This window comes from Heterodontus francisci, chromosome 6, assembly GCF_036365525.1.
Source record: "Heterodontus francisci isolate sHetFra1 chromosome 6, sHetFra1.hap1, whole genome shotgun sequence".
In the NCBI taxonomy this organism is placed as follows: domain Eukaryota; kingdom Metazoa; phylum Chordata; class Chondrichthyes; order Heterodontiformes; family Heterodontidae; genus Heterodontus; species Heterodontus francisci.
Genome location: NC_090376.1, coordinates 28,397,943 through 28,414,868, shown reverse-complemented (window position 1 = coordinate 28,414,868; position 16,926 = coordinate 28,397,943). Strand labels below are relative to the sequence as shown.

Here is a 16,926-nt window from a genome sequence, read left to right as displayed (position 1 = left end):
TTTGTTGTGCACTGCATGGCTGGGATCAAGAATCGAGAGAAGTGTCGGAAAGGTCACTGCTTGTTCCTTCCTCGCTTGGATTGCTCTTTTATTTACTAGTTTTGTGAGTATTTATTAACTTGGGGCCGAACTGAGGGGAGAACAAATAGGTCAACAATGTCTTGGATGCTTTGCAAAAAACGACTTATGCAGCAGTGGATGTGAGGGGGAGAAAAAAAGGGGGGGGGGGGGGAGAAACGATGGCGGAAAAAGATCAAGGGAAAAAAGTCAATGTGTATAGAAGTGTTTCATTCCAATATTTAAGCGAATGGAGGGCCAAGAGCCCGGCTGATGAGAGCCAGCAGAAGTTCAAACTTTTAACAAGTTCTGCCCAGCCCCCACCAGTTTCGCTCTCTGCTGGAGAAAGGAGTCAGCCAGCGTCCGCCAGGTCTGCAAGCAAAATCCGCTCGGTTTGCAAACTGCTTTCTGCCAACGTTTCCAGCCCAGAGGTTAAGAGGAGCCACCAGATTTCACCGTCCATCCGACAGCTCTCGGAGTTGTTTGACAGTGGCGAGAGCTCCCCGCCTCCCAATGCCCCGAGACCCTCAGCTCAGAGCAGAGCTACAGAACGGGAGCAGGTGACAGAGACCAAAGCAACTCAGGAGAAAGAACGGGAAGGCGATCCGGAGAGCTTGGAGGGGCTTGCTGAGGATTTCACTCCTGTGCTCTGGCAGAAGGGACTTGAGACTCCGATTAATGTGGCGGCCACTTCTGACCAGAGGGATCAAGGTGGCCTGAGGATGAACTTGGAGGAGCAGGGAGATCAGCTCCTGGCTGCTGACCCGCAGAGACTTCCCACCACCAGCTCGAACGAAGGTGCCAACTGGCCCAGTGTCACCGAGATCCTCAAACTGTTTGGAGAGAGCAGTTTGAGAAAGCCCCAACGATTCACCTGCGAACTGGCTGATCCCACCAGCTCCTTCCCCTGGGGGGAGTCTCCCGATGAGACTGAACTTGCCAGCCAGGTTGCCAGATGCTCTCAGGAGGAAGGTGCCTGCAGCCCTGCCAGCCTTGCCCATTCCAGGTCTGTAGCTCTCTCTGGCCACCCACCGCCTCATTCATCAGCTGGCAGCGAGGAAAAGACCCTCAGCTGGAGTGAAACTGGCTCCAAACCCCCACCCCCGCCCCCACCACCTCGCAGCTCCCTCCCATTAGCTCTGAGGTTGACTTGGCGTTCCTCTGGTCTGTACAAACAAGAGGGAAGACAGGAATCGGATAGTTTACATTCCACACATAACTGCTCCAAACCACAGGCTGTCCCCACTACTACTAGCACACAGGCAAGCTCTAGCGACGAGGAGCGATACAACAGAGATCTGGTGCAGTACAGCACTTGCAGCAGCAAAGTTGGGAAGGTTAGCAGGTCCCAGGACCGGTCTTCAGGGAGTGAGGAAGATCAACCTGTGGTTCTCAGGGATGTCAAGAGAAGATCACTGAGGAAAAAGAAAGCCAGTATCGTGGTGGGGAATAAAGATGAGTCTGACAGTGATGTTCCCTTAGGTGAATCTCTGGCAAGGCATGAAGGAGGTCTTGGACATGGTCATTTGGAGCACTTCCCGTATAAATGTGAGGAAGGTTTGAAGTCACAGCAATCAGCTGAATCAGATCCCCCGGCACTGGTCTGTTCGGCCCCGTGTAGCTTGGCAACTCTTCCAATTGAGAGGAAACATTGTGTCTCAGCAGCTTGCCAGGCAAGCAAAGTTGAACAGAGCCATAAAAGGTCTCTCGGATTGCTTGGAGATAGTGGAACACCCACCACTGCAAATCTGCCTCACAGCACTTCAGGGTCACCCATACCGATGGTCTCCAGAGTTGCAAAAGTCAACATCCAGTCTTTCCTTCAGAGTCCCAGCAGTTCCAGGAGCAGCAGCAGGTACTCCAGTGCTGAAACACTAAAGGAGGAAGACCACTATTCTGGATTAAGCAGGAACTTTCAAGGGAATTTGAACATGCATCGATCAACAAGCTTTGGTCGCGGAGATGAGACGGCAAGGCATTTGAAACCATCAGTGCGTTCTCGACCTAAGCTGCCTTTTGGGATTGTCAAGGTAATGACTGAGAGTTCAACAGGGAGTGTGAGTCCACAGTATGAATGTAGCACTGATAAATCTAAGCACAGGAAGTCTATGTCAAATCCTGACATAGCATCTGAAACACTGACTTTGTTTAGCTTTCTTAAATCAGACTTTTCAGGGCTCAGGATGAGGAGAAAAGAAAAGGAGGAATTTGACAGTGATGGGGTTAATCATGATCGCACTGGAGGCACTCCGTGCCAAAACACAAAGTGGCAACATGAGCTGGCCTCAGTGGGAAGAGGCAGGGGCTCACTCCATTCTTTAAACCAGCAGGCTGCGGGTGGACGTCCTACTCTCAAAGACCTCACTGCCACTCTACGGCGTGCCAAATCTTTCACGTATTCTGACAAGCCAGTGACACGCAGGCCAATAGCTCGCAATCTAATGAAACCCAGTAATTCAGAAGTCATGCTTGCAAATATAGGGTACTGTGATTCTGCTTCAGAGGGAGAAAGCCAAGGCATGGTCCATCAGAGCAGTGAGGACGTGCTGCCCCCCGTCGACATGCAGGTTCAGTACATCCAGGAAGCGGGGCAGCTTTTTGAGAAAATCAACATGATGTGGTCTCAGAAAGAATCTCCCCATGAACTCGATCAGAAGGACACAGAAGGTCATAAACATGCGGAGGACGATGCGCAGTTTCAGAAAGACACTGAAATGCCAGTTGCTACAGCAGACGAAGATCTGGAGAATGTGAAAAGGGGTGGCTCGGAGGAGAATTTATCTGGTGGGAAATCGGCCGACGATCTATCGGGTCCTGAGTCTAGCATGACAGATGAGGGAATTGTTACCGAGCCTGAGACTGGATCCAGCAGCACCTTGTATAAGGAAATTCCTAGCCACATGTTGGCGCGAAAACAAGCCAGCGGCCTCAGTAAGGAGGATAAAAAAGATCTGCTTGTCAGCCAAGGCATGGCTCCTACAATGACAGCAGTGAGGACTGGTTATGAGAGTGTTGCAATAGGAGGAGATGTGGTGTACAATAAAACTGCTGCTCCAGTCACTCTGGATCCTCCTTCAACTCCAAGTTCTATTCGACGCAGAAGGAAATTTCCTCCTGGTGGCAGCAATGGATCTGATTCCAGCAACGGGAGCAATGGAGAGTCCAGTGGCGACACCTACAGATCTTTCAGTGACCCTATGCCACATAGGAAGTGCTCAGAAGAAACTGAAAATTTCTCTGTTGACAGCAACTTATTGGGCTCGTTAAACTCAGTCAAAGGTGGCATCCTGGAATGTTCAGCCACTGCCTTATCAGAATGTACAGGAAGCGCAGCCAGTGACTTGTCAGTGTGCAGTGATGGCTTAAAGGACTACAACACGGTGATCCAGCGTATAGTTAGGGAACCAGGAACGATGGACAAAGTGATCGATGAAAAAGGTAATGGAAAGTTGGTGAAAAAGAAATCGCTCAGCGATCCAAGTCGGAGAGGTGAGTTGAGTACCCCAGGGTTTAAGGGACCTAGTGAGCCGATAACTGAGATGGAACAGGCGATTCCAACATCTAGCAGTGAGCCAATCCTTTCTGAGCAGAGAGATGAAGTAGGGGACCTGGAGGAGTTTTCTAAGCAGGTTAGGAAGCCCCGTTCACAGTCTGAACGCACACTGCCCTTACAGGTCATTGAGGAACAGGATAAAGCAAATTTGCAGAACTTCAGTTTGCACCCAAAGCTAGCAGAAGTTCTTTCTCCACGATCAATGAGGCGCAGCTCCAAGAAGCGTAATAACAGGGTCACGCAACAGGAGGGTAGAAAGTATGAGATGTTGGGCGAGATGGATCAGTCTCCACCGCTCAAAACGAGGCCTTCATCCAAGCATATAAGGCACACGAGTGAGCCTGCCAATTTTGTTCCCATTGCCTCTAAAGTTATTGCCCCAGAAACCCATTTGTCTTGTAGCCAGCCAGTTCACGTCGCTACCCCAGAACCCACGAGACAATCCAGAAAGCAGTTTCCCCTTGCACAAACTCCGTCCTTGGAAGACGTCACCAAGCAGTACATTTTGAAAGGGGAATCGTCCCTTCAACCACCAGTGGATTTGTCCAACTCGGCTCCTGGTACGCCAACCAGCACCGAACCCCGAGTGCCCTCTCTATCAAAACCAAATGAGGAATTAGGAGCAAGCACCAACAAAAGCAAACCTCAAGTGGTAAGTGAACTGGGCTTCAGATTGTTTTACATTGTGATTTTTTTTCTGTCAGTTTGGTCTCTAGAAATACTGAAAATGTTGCACACTGAAATGAGTTTTTATTTGAACCTCCTGTGTTGTTAAAAATACCTTTTCAAGCAGACACAAAACTTAAATGTGGCATTTTCACTTTTAGGCATTGCTTTGGACGTAAACATGGTGCATTTTTTGAAATCAGGCAGTCTTTTCGTATTACAGTGAAGGGAAAACTGATAAACTAATGTTCAGCTCAATAGGATCCATTATATTTACAGTCAGATTTTTCCCCCTCACTTTTAGAACCCAACCAACATCTAATAATTGTCTAAATTCCTAAATTACTTTCCAGCAACAGAGTTTGTGCTGCAGTACTTTTTTTGAAAGGTGAAAGAGATTTTACTAAGAGAAATAAATTAATGCAATTGGTGTAAAAGCCAGACACCCCATGGCTGTACCCTATGTATTTGTGTGGCTAGCAAAGACAACTGTCAACACCTGCGTACAAAGTTGAGACAATGTATAAATGTTAACCAGCTCTTCACTATATTTAAATCTTTGAGTTCTTCATTTCCTATATTATCAATGACAACAGGATGTTACTGAGGCTCCATGCACTGTCAAACACTTAGTCCTTGCTACAACCTGTGGCTTCCTTCTGAACCAATAGCATTCAGCAATGATTTGACAAGGCTCAGCAAGGATGAGGTGGTTTCCCGAAAAGTAAACATTGAAATTTGGACTGTGCAATCATGAGCCGGAAGAGCAAGTGGGTTCTCCAGTTTGGTAGCACTGGGTTTCCTTTGAGTCATTGTGGGATGAAGAGACTGAAATGTGAACGAAAAAGCATTTTATGTTCAACATTTGCGCTGTTATCATACAGCTAGAAGCAACGTTAAAAACAAACCTGCTGCAGGCCTCAGGAGCACATCATTAGATCAGTGTTTTGGGTGGGGCGCTTTGAGATGTGAAAAAGGGATGTGAGTTGGAGGGATTTAGAAGATTCAGTACAAGGAACATTGCAAAGAAGAGAAGAAATTGAGAGAAAAGTAGGCAGGTACTTGGCTGAGATATGCATATCGCCACTTGGTCTATAGTGGAAAGAAAGAAGGCCTGTGCTTTATGCTAGATCCAGGAAGAATGTCCCACCAGAAGAAATAAAAGGTAAAACAACTACACCTGCTGGAAATCCAAAATAGAAATGTACAGGACGTTAGTCAGCACATGTAAAACAAAAAGGCAGGTTAATGTAAGACACTGCTTCGGTGTTGAAAACCGTCGCAATAAAAGAACCATCCATAGTGGAAATACTCTTGTGGCATGTAATGTTATATAGCCTGCCATTTTAAATTGTACAATCATATTCAAATAAAATGCCCCAAAATAACAATCATTGTACTATTATAACATTCTACCAAGGAGCTGTTCAAGTGCAAAGCAAATTAAAGTTCCCCATTTGATGTTATCATTTATCAAAGTGCATTATATAGTGTAATATAACAACATCATACACTAATGCAGCCAGACTGATCTGAATCTAATAGGATCTGCAAAGAATAAACCCAATTTGGAACCAATCCTACCTTTACACTTCCAAGTCTGCAAATATAAAGTGTGGAGCTTTTATTATAATCATGTTCAAGAGGGTGACTTTGTATGTTTTCAAAGCACTTATATATGTAGGTAACAGGAAGTGTAGAATCTTTCTTTAGGGTGACCAGTGTGGAGACAGAAAAATGTTTCATTCTGAAGGGTTGTTGAGAATTGATTATAGGTTAATTAGCTGATTGCAGTCATGTTTCTTTCTGCTGTTGGTTCAGGAATAAGCAGCAATGTTCACCTTGAGGTTGTTGTCAGTACAGAGTGGAATATCTTTGTGTGCTGCAGTTAATACATACAGTTATTGTTTTTCAAGTAAATATTTGCGTGACTTGCAATATTTAAAAAAAAAAGACTTTTGTGTCATGTTGAACCTATGTCGTCTGTGTATGCAATTCTTGTAATGATCTTTGACCTTTGACTCAAAAGGCTGAATGATGCATGCTGAGGATAAACTTATATTCCTATTTGTACTTGGCACATGAACAGAATAAAAATCAATGTCATTTGCATATTCATTGATCAGTTAATGTGCTGTTTGATATTAAAAAAGGACATTATCAACATGTTCACTTTCATTGGTAAAAGCTTGAGTCAGGTTTTGAACGAGTTACCTTTTGAGTGCACAGCTATGTTTTTAGTAACCCCAATACCTAGTAGTCTTTGCCGAGTGCCTGAATTATTGTATAGACTTTAAACAAAAGTGAATCTTTGAGTATGTGCTGCAGTATAATTGTAATTGCAGATACCTGAGCCATAATCTTCCAAAGTACTCGATTCGGGAATTGTCCCTTTAACATTGGAAAATTGTGACTAAGTTCATTATTTAAGAGAGGCAAAGGAGAGGAACCAGGAAATTATAGACCTGTTAGTCTAACATCTGTTGTAGGGAAGTGATTGGAATCTATAATTAAGGACAGTGACTGAGTGCTCAAGAGAAATTTGAGCTGTTTCGAGAGAGCCAGCATGGATTTGTAAGACCAGGTCAAGTCTACAGACCAAATGGAATTTTTTGAGGGAGTTACTAAAGTAGTAGACAAGAGAATGTCTGGATGTAGTTTATATGGACTTTCAGAAGACATTTGATACACATAAGAGACTGTTAGCTAAAATTAAAGCTCACAGAATTGAACACATATTATTCACCTCGTTACGAGATTGGTTAGGTGGTAGAAGACACTAGGGATAATGGGTATGCTGTCAAATTGGAAGCAAGTAACTAGTGGTATCCCACAGGGACCTATGTTGGGGCCTCAACTATTCATTATATTTTTTAATGACTTAGATAACACAATAGAGAGCCATTTGTCCAAGTTTGCCAGTAAACACAAAGATTGGTGGCTTGGTAAGTAGTTTAGGCGAGAGCATAAATTACAAAGTGACATTGATAGAATAAGTGAGTAGGTGAAACTATGGCAGATGGATTTCATTGCAGGTACGTGTGATATCATCCATTTTGGACAATAAAAGAATAGATGAGTTTTTTAAAGGGTGAAAAGCTGGGAACACTGGAGATCCAAAGAGAACAGAGCATTCCCTGATTTGATGCCAACAATGCCACAGCAGATTCAATAGTTTATGACTAATCATGTAAAAAAAATAGTCTATCCAGACCTGTTTTCTTGTCAAAAATTTGACAATGGAAGGGTTAAACTCACATTGGCTACTCGTTTCTGGAGTCATTACCATGGTAATGCTAAGGTCTAACTGTTGCGAACATTTTGTCTAAATTTTTTCATCTTTTTTTAATAGTTGAAAAAATTCATGGTTTTCTCAATTTATGACCCATTTTTGATTAGTTACCTCCCCTCACCCCACCAAGATGACAGAAGAAAAATATATCAAAAACATGGAACATGCCTCATACACTGAAGAAAGTGGAACGTTTTTGAGCTTACGTTATTCTTGGATCTGATACAAACACTGCTGCTATTGTCCTGAAATGTTTAACTTGCCATCTACTTTGTGTATTTTTGTTAACTCTGTTTCTTCTGTCTGATATTCCCCGTCTCCTCTTTCAGTCAGGTAGGTAGGATCATCCTCCAGATGAATAGCTGCCTGCACCCTTTTGTGAAATAAATCTGGTAACAGCTGAGGGCACGACCATGGCCAAATATAAAACAACTCTGGTTATGACTCTGGTAGTTCGCCACCTTACATGATTTACATCCACGTTACCTCTGATATTGCTGTACTGGGCAGTGGTCAGGGCCTCCTGATTGGCCAGCAAGTAGTGAAGGTTTCCTTTGTGTTCTAGGTACAGCAAAGTTATAAACCCAGAGTTTATCAAGTAAAAAGAAAATGCTTGCACAAATGCAAGAAAAAGTAGAAATCCAGAAAAGGGTGAGCTATGAGAAGCAACAAACAAAAAAAAGGCAATAAACAATGTAGAAAGGGAATCTGGAAAAAAATTTGCAAGGAATATCAAATCTAACAGCTGAGGTTTTTGGAAGTAAAAGAACGAGGAACTAAAATGACTGAGAAGGAAATTGCAGACTTGTTAAGTGAGTAAATTGGCTGGAATTTTATGCCCACTGCAGGAGCAGGGAGGCGGGGTTGGGGGGCGTAAATTCGAGTGGAAGGCAGCAGCTGCCGTTCCTGTTTCCTTCCCACCCCCATTGCAATTTTACCAGCAGCGGAGGAGGTGACAAATGGCCCGCCCATCCCAGGCCAATTAAGGCCCTTAAGTGGTCAATTAATTGCCGCTTAAAGGCCTCCTCCTGCTGCTGCTGGATTATTACCAGCGGCGGGTGGGTGGTTCAGTAGCTCAGAAGGCTGCTCAGTAAAACTTGGTGACCTCCTTGTGGGTTGTGCGGGGGGCCTTCCCCTGACAGAGGGCTCCCACCTCATGACATAAGCTACCCCACTGGAGCACCTCCACTCTCCCTCTCGAGGGACCCCTCCCACCTCGCTGCTGATTGGCTGGTAACTCTTGGAGATGGGACGTCCTGCCCGAGGTCAATTAAGTGCCTGGATCACATAAAATCACGGTGTGGTTTCCAGGCCCGGCAGAGGTGGGCTCGCCACCGACTCTTTCTGCTGGTGGGCAGGGGCTCCGGGCCGACATAAAATTCCAGCCATTGTATCTGTTGTCACAGTAGATGAAGAGGACAAAATACCAGCAATACGAGGGAACCTAAAAATAAGTCAAGGGAAGAATTTATTGATTTAATAGATGTCAAAAAAAGCTAATGGAGAAAATAATGAGCCTTAAGTTGAATGAATCTCCAGGACCTGATGGTTTCCATCCCAGGGGATTAAAAGAAATAGGTGAGGAAATTGCAGATGCGATAGTCATAATTTTCCGAAGTTCCCTAGATTTAACAGTTGTACCTTTTTTAGATTTAAAAAAAAATGAAAATGTCACTGGATTACATAAGAAGGGAAGGAGTGAGAAATCAGAAAAGTAGAGACCTGTCAGTTTAACATCAGTTGTGGGAGGTTGCTGAAATCTATCATCAGAGACACTATGGCTGATTGTTATGGTCAAGTGAGGAGGGGTCGAAGGGCTTCCCTCTTTTCCCTCCTTGCTTGACCACAACAGGTTTAAGTCTTTCTTAAAGTGCATGTACTTAAGGCTCATTACTGGCCAATTCAGCAGGTGTTTGAATACTTACTTGCTATGATCATAACAAGAACCAATCGGACAGGTTTTCTTGAGATAACAAAGAATGTGGTTAACTTTATTGTACCTAAAATAAACTAATAAAATCTAAAACAACGCACCAACCTTTACTCTCAAACACACACTAGAGGTCTACACACACACAAATAGGTTACAGAGTGGGGAAAGGTAGTTAGAGTCCATAGAAAAAGTTATACAGTCTGTGGATTTTGGTGATTTGGCTAGCTTCTAGCTGAATTTAGTGGTCGTGAGGTTTTTAGTTTGAAGAGGTAGATGACTGATTCAGTGAGTCTCTTGGAGATAGTGATGCAGATGATTTCCTCCAATTGGGTTTCTGATTAGCTGGAGTATGCAAAGTCAGTCAGCCAACAGGATTTGAAAGCTTTCAAGCTGGAATTGAGAGAAAGAGGGACCCACACTTAGGGTCTGCTCATGTCAGAGTCCAAAAGCTTCTCCTGTGCTGCAGAGAAAAACACCAGCTTGTTTATTTATACAATATCTTCCTTTTCCAGTTTCTCTCTATCAGTGAACTCAACCCTGGATTCAAAGTTGTTCATAACTTTGTGAAGATTATCCGGTACATGTTTTTGTATATGTTTTTACCTGTGCTCATCCAACCTGGCCCACAATTCCTCTTCAGTTAGGATACTTGACTTGCAGTCACCACCATCATCACCACCCTCCAAATCTGCCACAAAAACCTTTTTGGGCTTAGGGTTTTCCTTTGGCTTATGAACGTTTCTGTGTCTCCCTTCGGAATTTAAATCTTTAATTTCTAGATCTTCAGTCTGAATTTCCTCCAGTACCTGGGTCAGTTTCCTGGGATCTAGGTGATAGGGATTTTGTTTTATGGGAGGGGACTATCCTACATCCATATCGTGTAGGGTTAGGGTTGTGCACCCTGGTTTGTCCCTGCAGATCCCTTTAAACGCCGTTAGGTCTCCTCTCTGTTCTGCATTTAAATAGGAGAATACGGTGTTTAATTTCCCTAACATTTCAGTGTTTTCTAACTGGATGGTCAGGAGTTCCATTTGAGAATCCTCCAGGCCTCCCTCTAACCTGTCCTCACTGTCCCTTTTGCCCTCCTCTTTCCTGATTGCCTGACAGACTTGTGCTTGTTTGTCCCCTTCCCAGCTGTGATACTGTGTTAACATATTGATGTGGCACAACCTTTGCTTTTTCCTACAATCTGGGGTGTCAATTGTATAATCACCTGGCTAATTCTCTTTATTTCTTTGTAAGGGGCCACTGAACCAGGCTTCCAATGGTTCTCCCTGTACTGGTAATAGCACGAACACATGGTCTCCGGGCTGAAATGTTCTGGCCTTGACATGTTTATCCGCCTGCCTTTTCATAGCTGTCTGGGAGGTTTTTAGGTGTTCCTGAGCCACTGCACAGCTCTCGTGAGCCATTCTCGGAACATGGAGATGTAATCTAACAGGGAAGATTTGTCCGTGTGTCCCAAAAACCTCTCCTTGACTAGTTTTAGAGAACCTCTCACCTCGTGTCCATAAACTAATTCAAAGGGACTAAAGCCAGTGGACTCATTGGGTAAGTCACTGGAAGCAAACTGAAGAAATCCCAAACCTTTGTCCGAGTCATGAAGGTACTCATAGCAGTATGCCCTGATCATTGTCTGTAGGGTCTGGTGGTACTGCTCCAAAGCCCCTTGTGACTGTGGGGTGGTAGGCTGAAGACTTCAGCTGGGTTATGCCCAGATTACCCATGACCTTTTGAAAAATGCTAGACATAAAATCTGTGCCCTGATCCGACTGGATCTCAGCAGGCAGCCCATATTGGATGAAGAATTGTGTTAGCCCCTCCACCGTTACCCTGGCAGAGATAGTTCTTAGAGGGATAGCCTCTGGAAATCAAGTAGCCACATCCATAATGGTGAGAAGATACTGGTAGCTCCCTTTTGTTTTCGGCTGGGGTCCCACACAGTCCACCAGCACTCTACTGAGCGATTTCCCCAAAGTCCGATATGGGAATTAGGGGTGCAGGTTTTATTGCAGGTTGAGGCTTCCCCACAACCTGGCACATGTGGCAAGTCTTGCAGAACTCCACCACATCCTTGTGGAGTTGTGGCCAGTGAAAATTCTGTCTCATGTTGGCTTGGGTTTTTCTCATACTGACATGTCCAGCCATTGGAATCTCGTGGGCTATTCTCAATATTTCCCTACGGTACCTCTGCGGCACCACTACATGGTGAACCACTGTCCACTCTTCATCTGCAGGTCTGTGAGGCAGTCTCCATTTCCTCAACGGCACCTCATCCTTTAAATAGTAGCACTCTGGAACTCCCTTTGCTTCAGCTTCAGTTTGGGCAGTCTGTGCTAACTTTTTTTTAACCCTGGGTGGGCTTGCTATGCCTCGACCCAGGAAGACCTGTTTAACACATCCTCTGGGTCCTGTAACTTCCCAAAGGAGATTTCAGATAACCAAACAGTAGGGTCATCTGCAGTGCCAGTTCAGCCTCCTCTGATGGAGCTTGTTTGGCCGGGGACCTTTTCCTGTAACTGCTCTGTCTCCCTGACCTCTCTTAGAGTCATAGAGTTTTACAGCACAGAAGCAGGCCCTTCTGCCCAATGTGCCTGCGCCAACCATCAAGCACTCGTCCAATCTAATCCCATTTTCCCACACCAGTCACTGAAGGTAAGCATGCAGGTGCAACAGGCGGTAAAAAAGAGCAAATGGTATGTGCTCATAGCGAGAGGATTCGAGTACAGGAGCAGGGATGTCTTGCTGCAATTATACAGGGCCTTGGTGAGGCCACACCTGGAATATTGTGTGCAGTTTTGGTCTCCTTATCTGAGGAAGTATGTTCTTGCTATAGAAGGAGTACAGCGAAGGTTTACCAGACTGATTCCTGGGATGGCAGGACTGACGTATGAGGAGAGATTGAGTCGGTTAGGATTATATTCGCTGGAGTTCAGAAGAATGAAGGGGGATCTCATAGAAACCTGTTAAATTCTAACAGGACTTGACAGGGTAGATGCAGGAAGGATGTTCCCGATGGTGGGGGGAGTCCAGAACCAAGGGTCATAGAATAAGGATATGGGGTAAACCTTTCAGGACTGAGTTGAGGAGAAATTTCTTCACCCAGAGAGTGGCGAACCTGTGGAATTCACTACCTCAGAAAACGATTGAGGCCAAAATATTGTATGTTTTCAAGAAGGGGTTAGATATAGCTCTTGGAGCAAAGGGGATCAAAGGATATGAGGGGAAAGCAGGAACAGGCTACTGAGTTGGATGATCAGTATGATCATGATGAATGGCGGAGCAGGCTCGAAGGGCTGAATGGCCTACTCCTGCTCCTATTTTCTATGTTTCTATGTTTCTGAAGTGAATGTACTGGCCAATTCAGTAGGTGTTTGATTACTTACTTGCTATGATCATGATGAACCAACTGAGCTGAAATACAGGTAGATCCATATTTTAAATAGAAGCAAAATACTGCGGATGCTGGAAATCTGAAATAAAAACAAGAAATGCTGGAACCACTCAGCAGGTCTGGCAGCATCTGTGGAAAGAGAAGAAGAGTTAACGTTTCGGGTCAGTGACCCTTCTTTGGAACTAGATCCATATTTTGTTGCCTAAAAAATTAACTTTTCAAGAGCACACTTCCCTTGCATTCTCCAATACTTGTGCTCCTTTACAATTATGGGCAATTCAAATTTCTCAAAACTTGTTGCACAAGTGTCTGGCAGTCAGACTCCAGAGTAATCAAACCCAACATTCACCCTTTTCTTAGAAAAGCTAAGGAAAGCCCTGAGAATATGTGGAATAATGGCCAGGAGTTCTAAAGTGGAATCCGAGACTCTAATAATGTTGAAGCTAATATACCTTTTTTTCTTTTATATGAATCATCACTTCAGAATTGTGTTTTTCTGAATTTCACTCCTTTCAGCTTATATATAACTAGTTATTTTTGTAAATTGTGCTGAATATGATCCAGCTTTGTTTAAATTGGAGCTTATCACAGCTTCCAATGTCCTTGAGCTGCAGAAAGGATGATATCATTGCGTGATCGCAAACATTAACACAATGAGATAGTGGGATAGTTATTGCTTTGTTCATGTTTCACTCTAACCTGATGATATCACATCAATTATTGCCAGTTGCTTTATAATGCAAACATTATAAATATGAGTGTATGAGTGTTCCCCTCACACCCACTCCACTTTGTGCATTAATTGGAGAAAACTGATCAGATTGGTTTAGATCATCTTGACCCAAAACTTCTGATTTGATTGGGCTTTCACATTGTACAATTGGCGGAACTGTTACATTACTCCTAACCATCAGCAGGAGTCTGTCGAGATGTACCGTAAAATCCAGTGTATAGGTAGCACCTTTTGTGAGCATTTTTATGACCAACAAAACTCGGAGTGCTACCTTTACACCAGAAGTTATCCAGCTCTTGTACTGGTGTAACTGCTATGTTAGATTTTACATTAAATGACACTTACCCACCCAAATATTGGAGGATGAAGCCTGTGGTGATTGGCCTAAAATGTTATGCATTAACAGCAGATGCTGCCTTGCTTCGAATCTGGACATTTTGGTACTCTATTACTGAAAACCACAAGAAAATCTTTATTGAAGTATTTAAATTATTGCTAGGGATCAATTTGGTTTCCTGCTTCCAATTTCCCATTTGTCTTTGGGTTTGTCCCAGACGTGAGCCCCCAAATTTCTGTTACGGTCAAGTGAGGAGGGGTCGAAGGGCTTCCCTCTTTTTCCTCCTTGTTTGACCACAACATGTTTAAATCTTCTTAAAGTGAATGTATTGGCCAATTCAGTAGGTGTCTGAGTACTTACTTGCTATGATCATAATGAACCAATTGGACAGGTTTTCTTGAATTAACAAAGAAAGCGATTAACTTTATTGTACCTAAACTGAACTAATAAAATAATAAACAACATGAGTTTAGGGTGGCGCAGTGGTTAGCACCGCAGCCTCACAGCTCCAGGGACCTGGGTTCGATCCTGGGTACTGCCTGTGCGGAGTTTGCAAGTTCTCCCTGTGACCGCGTGGGTTTTCGCCGGGTGCTCCGGTTTCCTCCCACAGCCAAAAATTTGCAGGTTGATAGGTAAATTGGCCATTATAAATTGCCCCTAGTGTAGGTAGGGAGTATGGGATTACTGTAGGGTTAGTATAAATGGGTGGTTGTTGTTCGGCACAGACTCGGTGGGCCGAAGGGCCTGTTTCAGTGCTGTATCTCTAAATAAAATAAATAAATGCCAACTTTCACTCTCACACACACTAGAGGTTTACACGTACACAAATAGGTTACAGAGTGGGGAAAGATAGATTGGTTGAGTTAGAGTCCATAAAAAAGTATACTGTCTGTGGAGTTTGGTGATTTTTCTGGCTTCTAGATGAATTCAATGATCCTGAGGCTTTTAGTTTGAAGATGTAGATGACTGGTTCAGTGAGTCTCTTGGAGATAGCAATGCGGATGATTTCCTCTAACGGGGTTTCTGATTAGCTGGAGTATGCAAAGGTGGTCAGTCAACCAGTAGGATTTGTAGGTTTTCAAGCTAGAATGCAGAGAGAGAGGGACCCCCTCATGTCAGAGTCCAAAAGCTTCTCCTGTGCTGCAGAGAAAAACACTAGCTTAAAACCACAGATGGGGAGGGATTTGTCACAAGGCAGTCACTCAAAGATAGCAGTTCGCAGTATTTCACTGCTTGCTGAGAGAGCAGGTAGTTTCTTTAAACTTCCTGAGTCTTAGTTCTTGCTGCGATATTAGCAGGCATTTCGTCTCTCTCTTCTCTCTTCTGTTTGAAAAGTTGTTCAGTTTTAGAGTGAGCTGGGCAAGTTTTAACCCAGGACCAACCAGATCTTAGTTTGTTCAGGCAACCCACAGTCAGAATAGCAGGACTACAATTTTACCCGTTATGCATTGAAAAAAACTCAGAGACTTTATGTATTTGGCAGGCTGATGGTAGCCTCACCTGTGCATGTTGTCATGCAGGCCCCTACCTGCCAAGAATGAGGTACATATATTTCGCCATATATTGTTGCTGGGAAGAAAAGAAGGCCTATTACAAGGGATTGGAAAAACATTTTTTGCGTACTAGCAGACAATGTTGGAACAAAGAAACCAGTCCCTGCTCCCCAATACACAGAAGAGACCTGGTCAAACCAGTCAGTCACGTGACCACCTGCTGGCCAACTAGGGGAGTTTTAAATTGGAGAAACAGTGTTGGAACACAGAAAGTTGTTAGTTCCTGGACTGAAAAGACCTCTCCTGGCTGGTTTGTTGCAGCCTCTCCTGTCTGCTTCCATTTCTTTCTCATGGAACTCCAAGACCCATTGAAGACACAAGAACCCCAAGAGAGAAAAGTCTCCTACATTGAACAAGGTTTAAGAAGAATACTGGGCCCCATCGAAAAGCAAGATCTACCTACAAGCAAGGACTACAGTGAGCTCGAAGCACAGTAACAAACCCCCTTCAGAGATTGCCTCAAACTTTTTAGCTATTTTTCTTCTGCTCTTTTCTGTCTGTATTTACATGTGCGCATCACGTATGCATGCTAGTGAGGGGCGTGGCATGTACCCGTAGGCATTAACCGAATTAGAGTTTAAGTTTTAATAAATTTCACTTTTATTCTTTAAACCTACGAAAGCCTGTTTGTGCTCATTTCTTTGCCTTATAATTGGAAAGCGGTGAACCAGGATTTACCAAGGGGGAGCTCAAAATACTGTGTGTTTAAAAACAAAACCCTGTTACAGTAAGACCAGGTGAAGGCTGAAAGGGAACCCCCTAGACCTCTTTCTCACCTGGTCGTAACAAAGTAAAATGTCCCAATTTGTGCTTCACAAATAGGAGTTGGGCCTGAGCAGGAGGCTACAACGAGGTGGGTTTTTTAAGGAAGATTATTGGGAAGAGCAGAGGGAGGTTTTCCTTATATCTGACCTGGAAGAGCTTGATGCTGATGCTGGATAACTGAAATGGAAAGTCTTCTATTCACTAGCACTAATATTCAAAGCCAAAATTCACCAAACCAAAGCACTTTGTATGAGTACCATCTCATTTATTGGTGTGGGTTTCTCCATGGTAACACGGCACCTCCAATCTAATGAATTTGTACGGTGATATATATAGAATAGGCGTCAGTAATTGCTGGCTTATAAAAAGATCTTGCTAATGGCATACTTACCTTGATGCCAGGTCTCTTGTCAGTGGGCTATTATTTTTAGATGTTCACTGTTTATCTATTACATAAATTATAAAAGCACGAAACAGATGTTGGACTGTCGGGTGGTTTCAGTGGAGAAAATGACATCAATTCCTGGGTTGATGGAGTTTGGATTATTAGTGGCAGTAGCTGTATGTGCCTTTTTGGTGAATTGAATCTTTTATATAAAGTGTTGATGCCTCCCCTCCTTGCATAAAGAGACCATATATTATG

The 16,926-nt window shown here is 43.8% G+C and overlaps 1 protein-coding gene across 2 annotated transcripts in view; it reads left to right on the top strand.

Annotated features, from left to right (window-relative positions):
- The first annotated feature begins 232 nt into the window (after positions 1-232).
- Positions 233-16,926, top strand: part of LOC137371209 (rho guanine nucleotide exchange factor 17-like) — a 522,466-nt gene continuing 505,772 nt past the window's right edge. For both annotated transcript variants that reach the window (XM_068033382.1, XM_068033383.1), the window contains exon 1: positions 233-4,262. In XM_068033382.1, the coding sequence (XP_067889483.1) occupies positions 240-4,262 (4,023 nt within the window). In that variant the 5' untranslated portion in view covers positions 233-239. The remainder of the gene's footprint in view (positions 4,263-16,926) is intronic.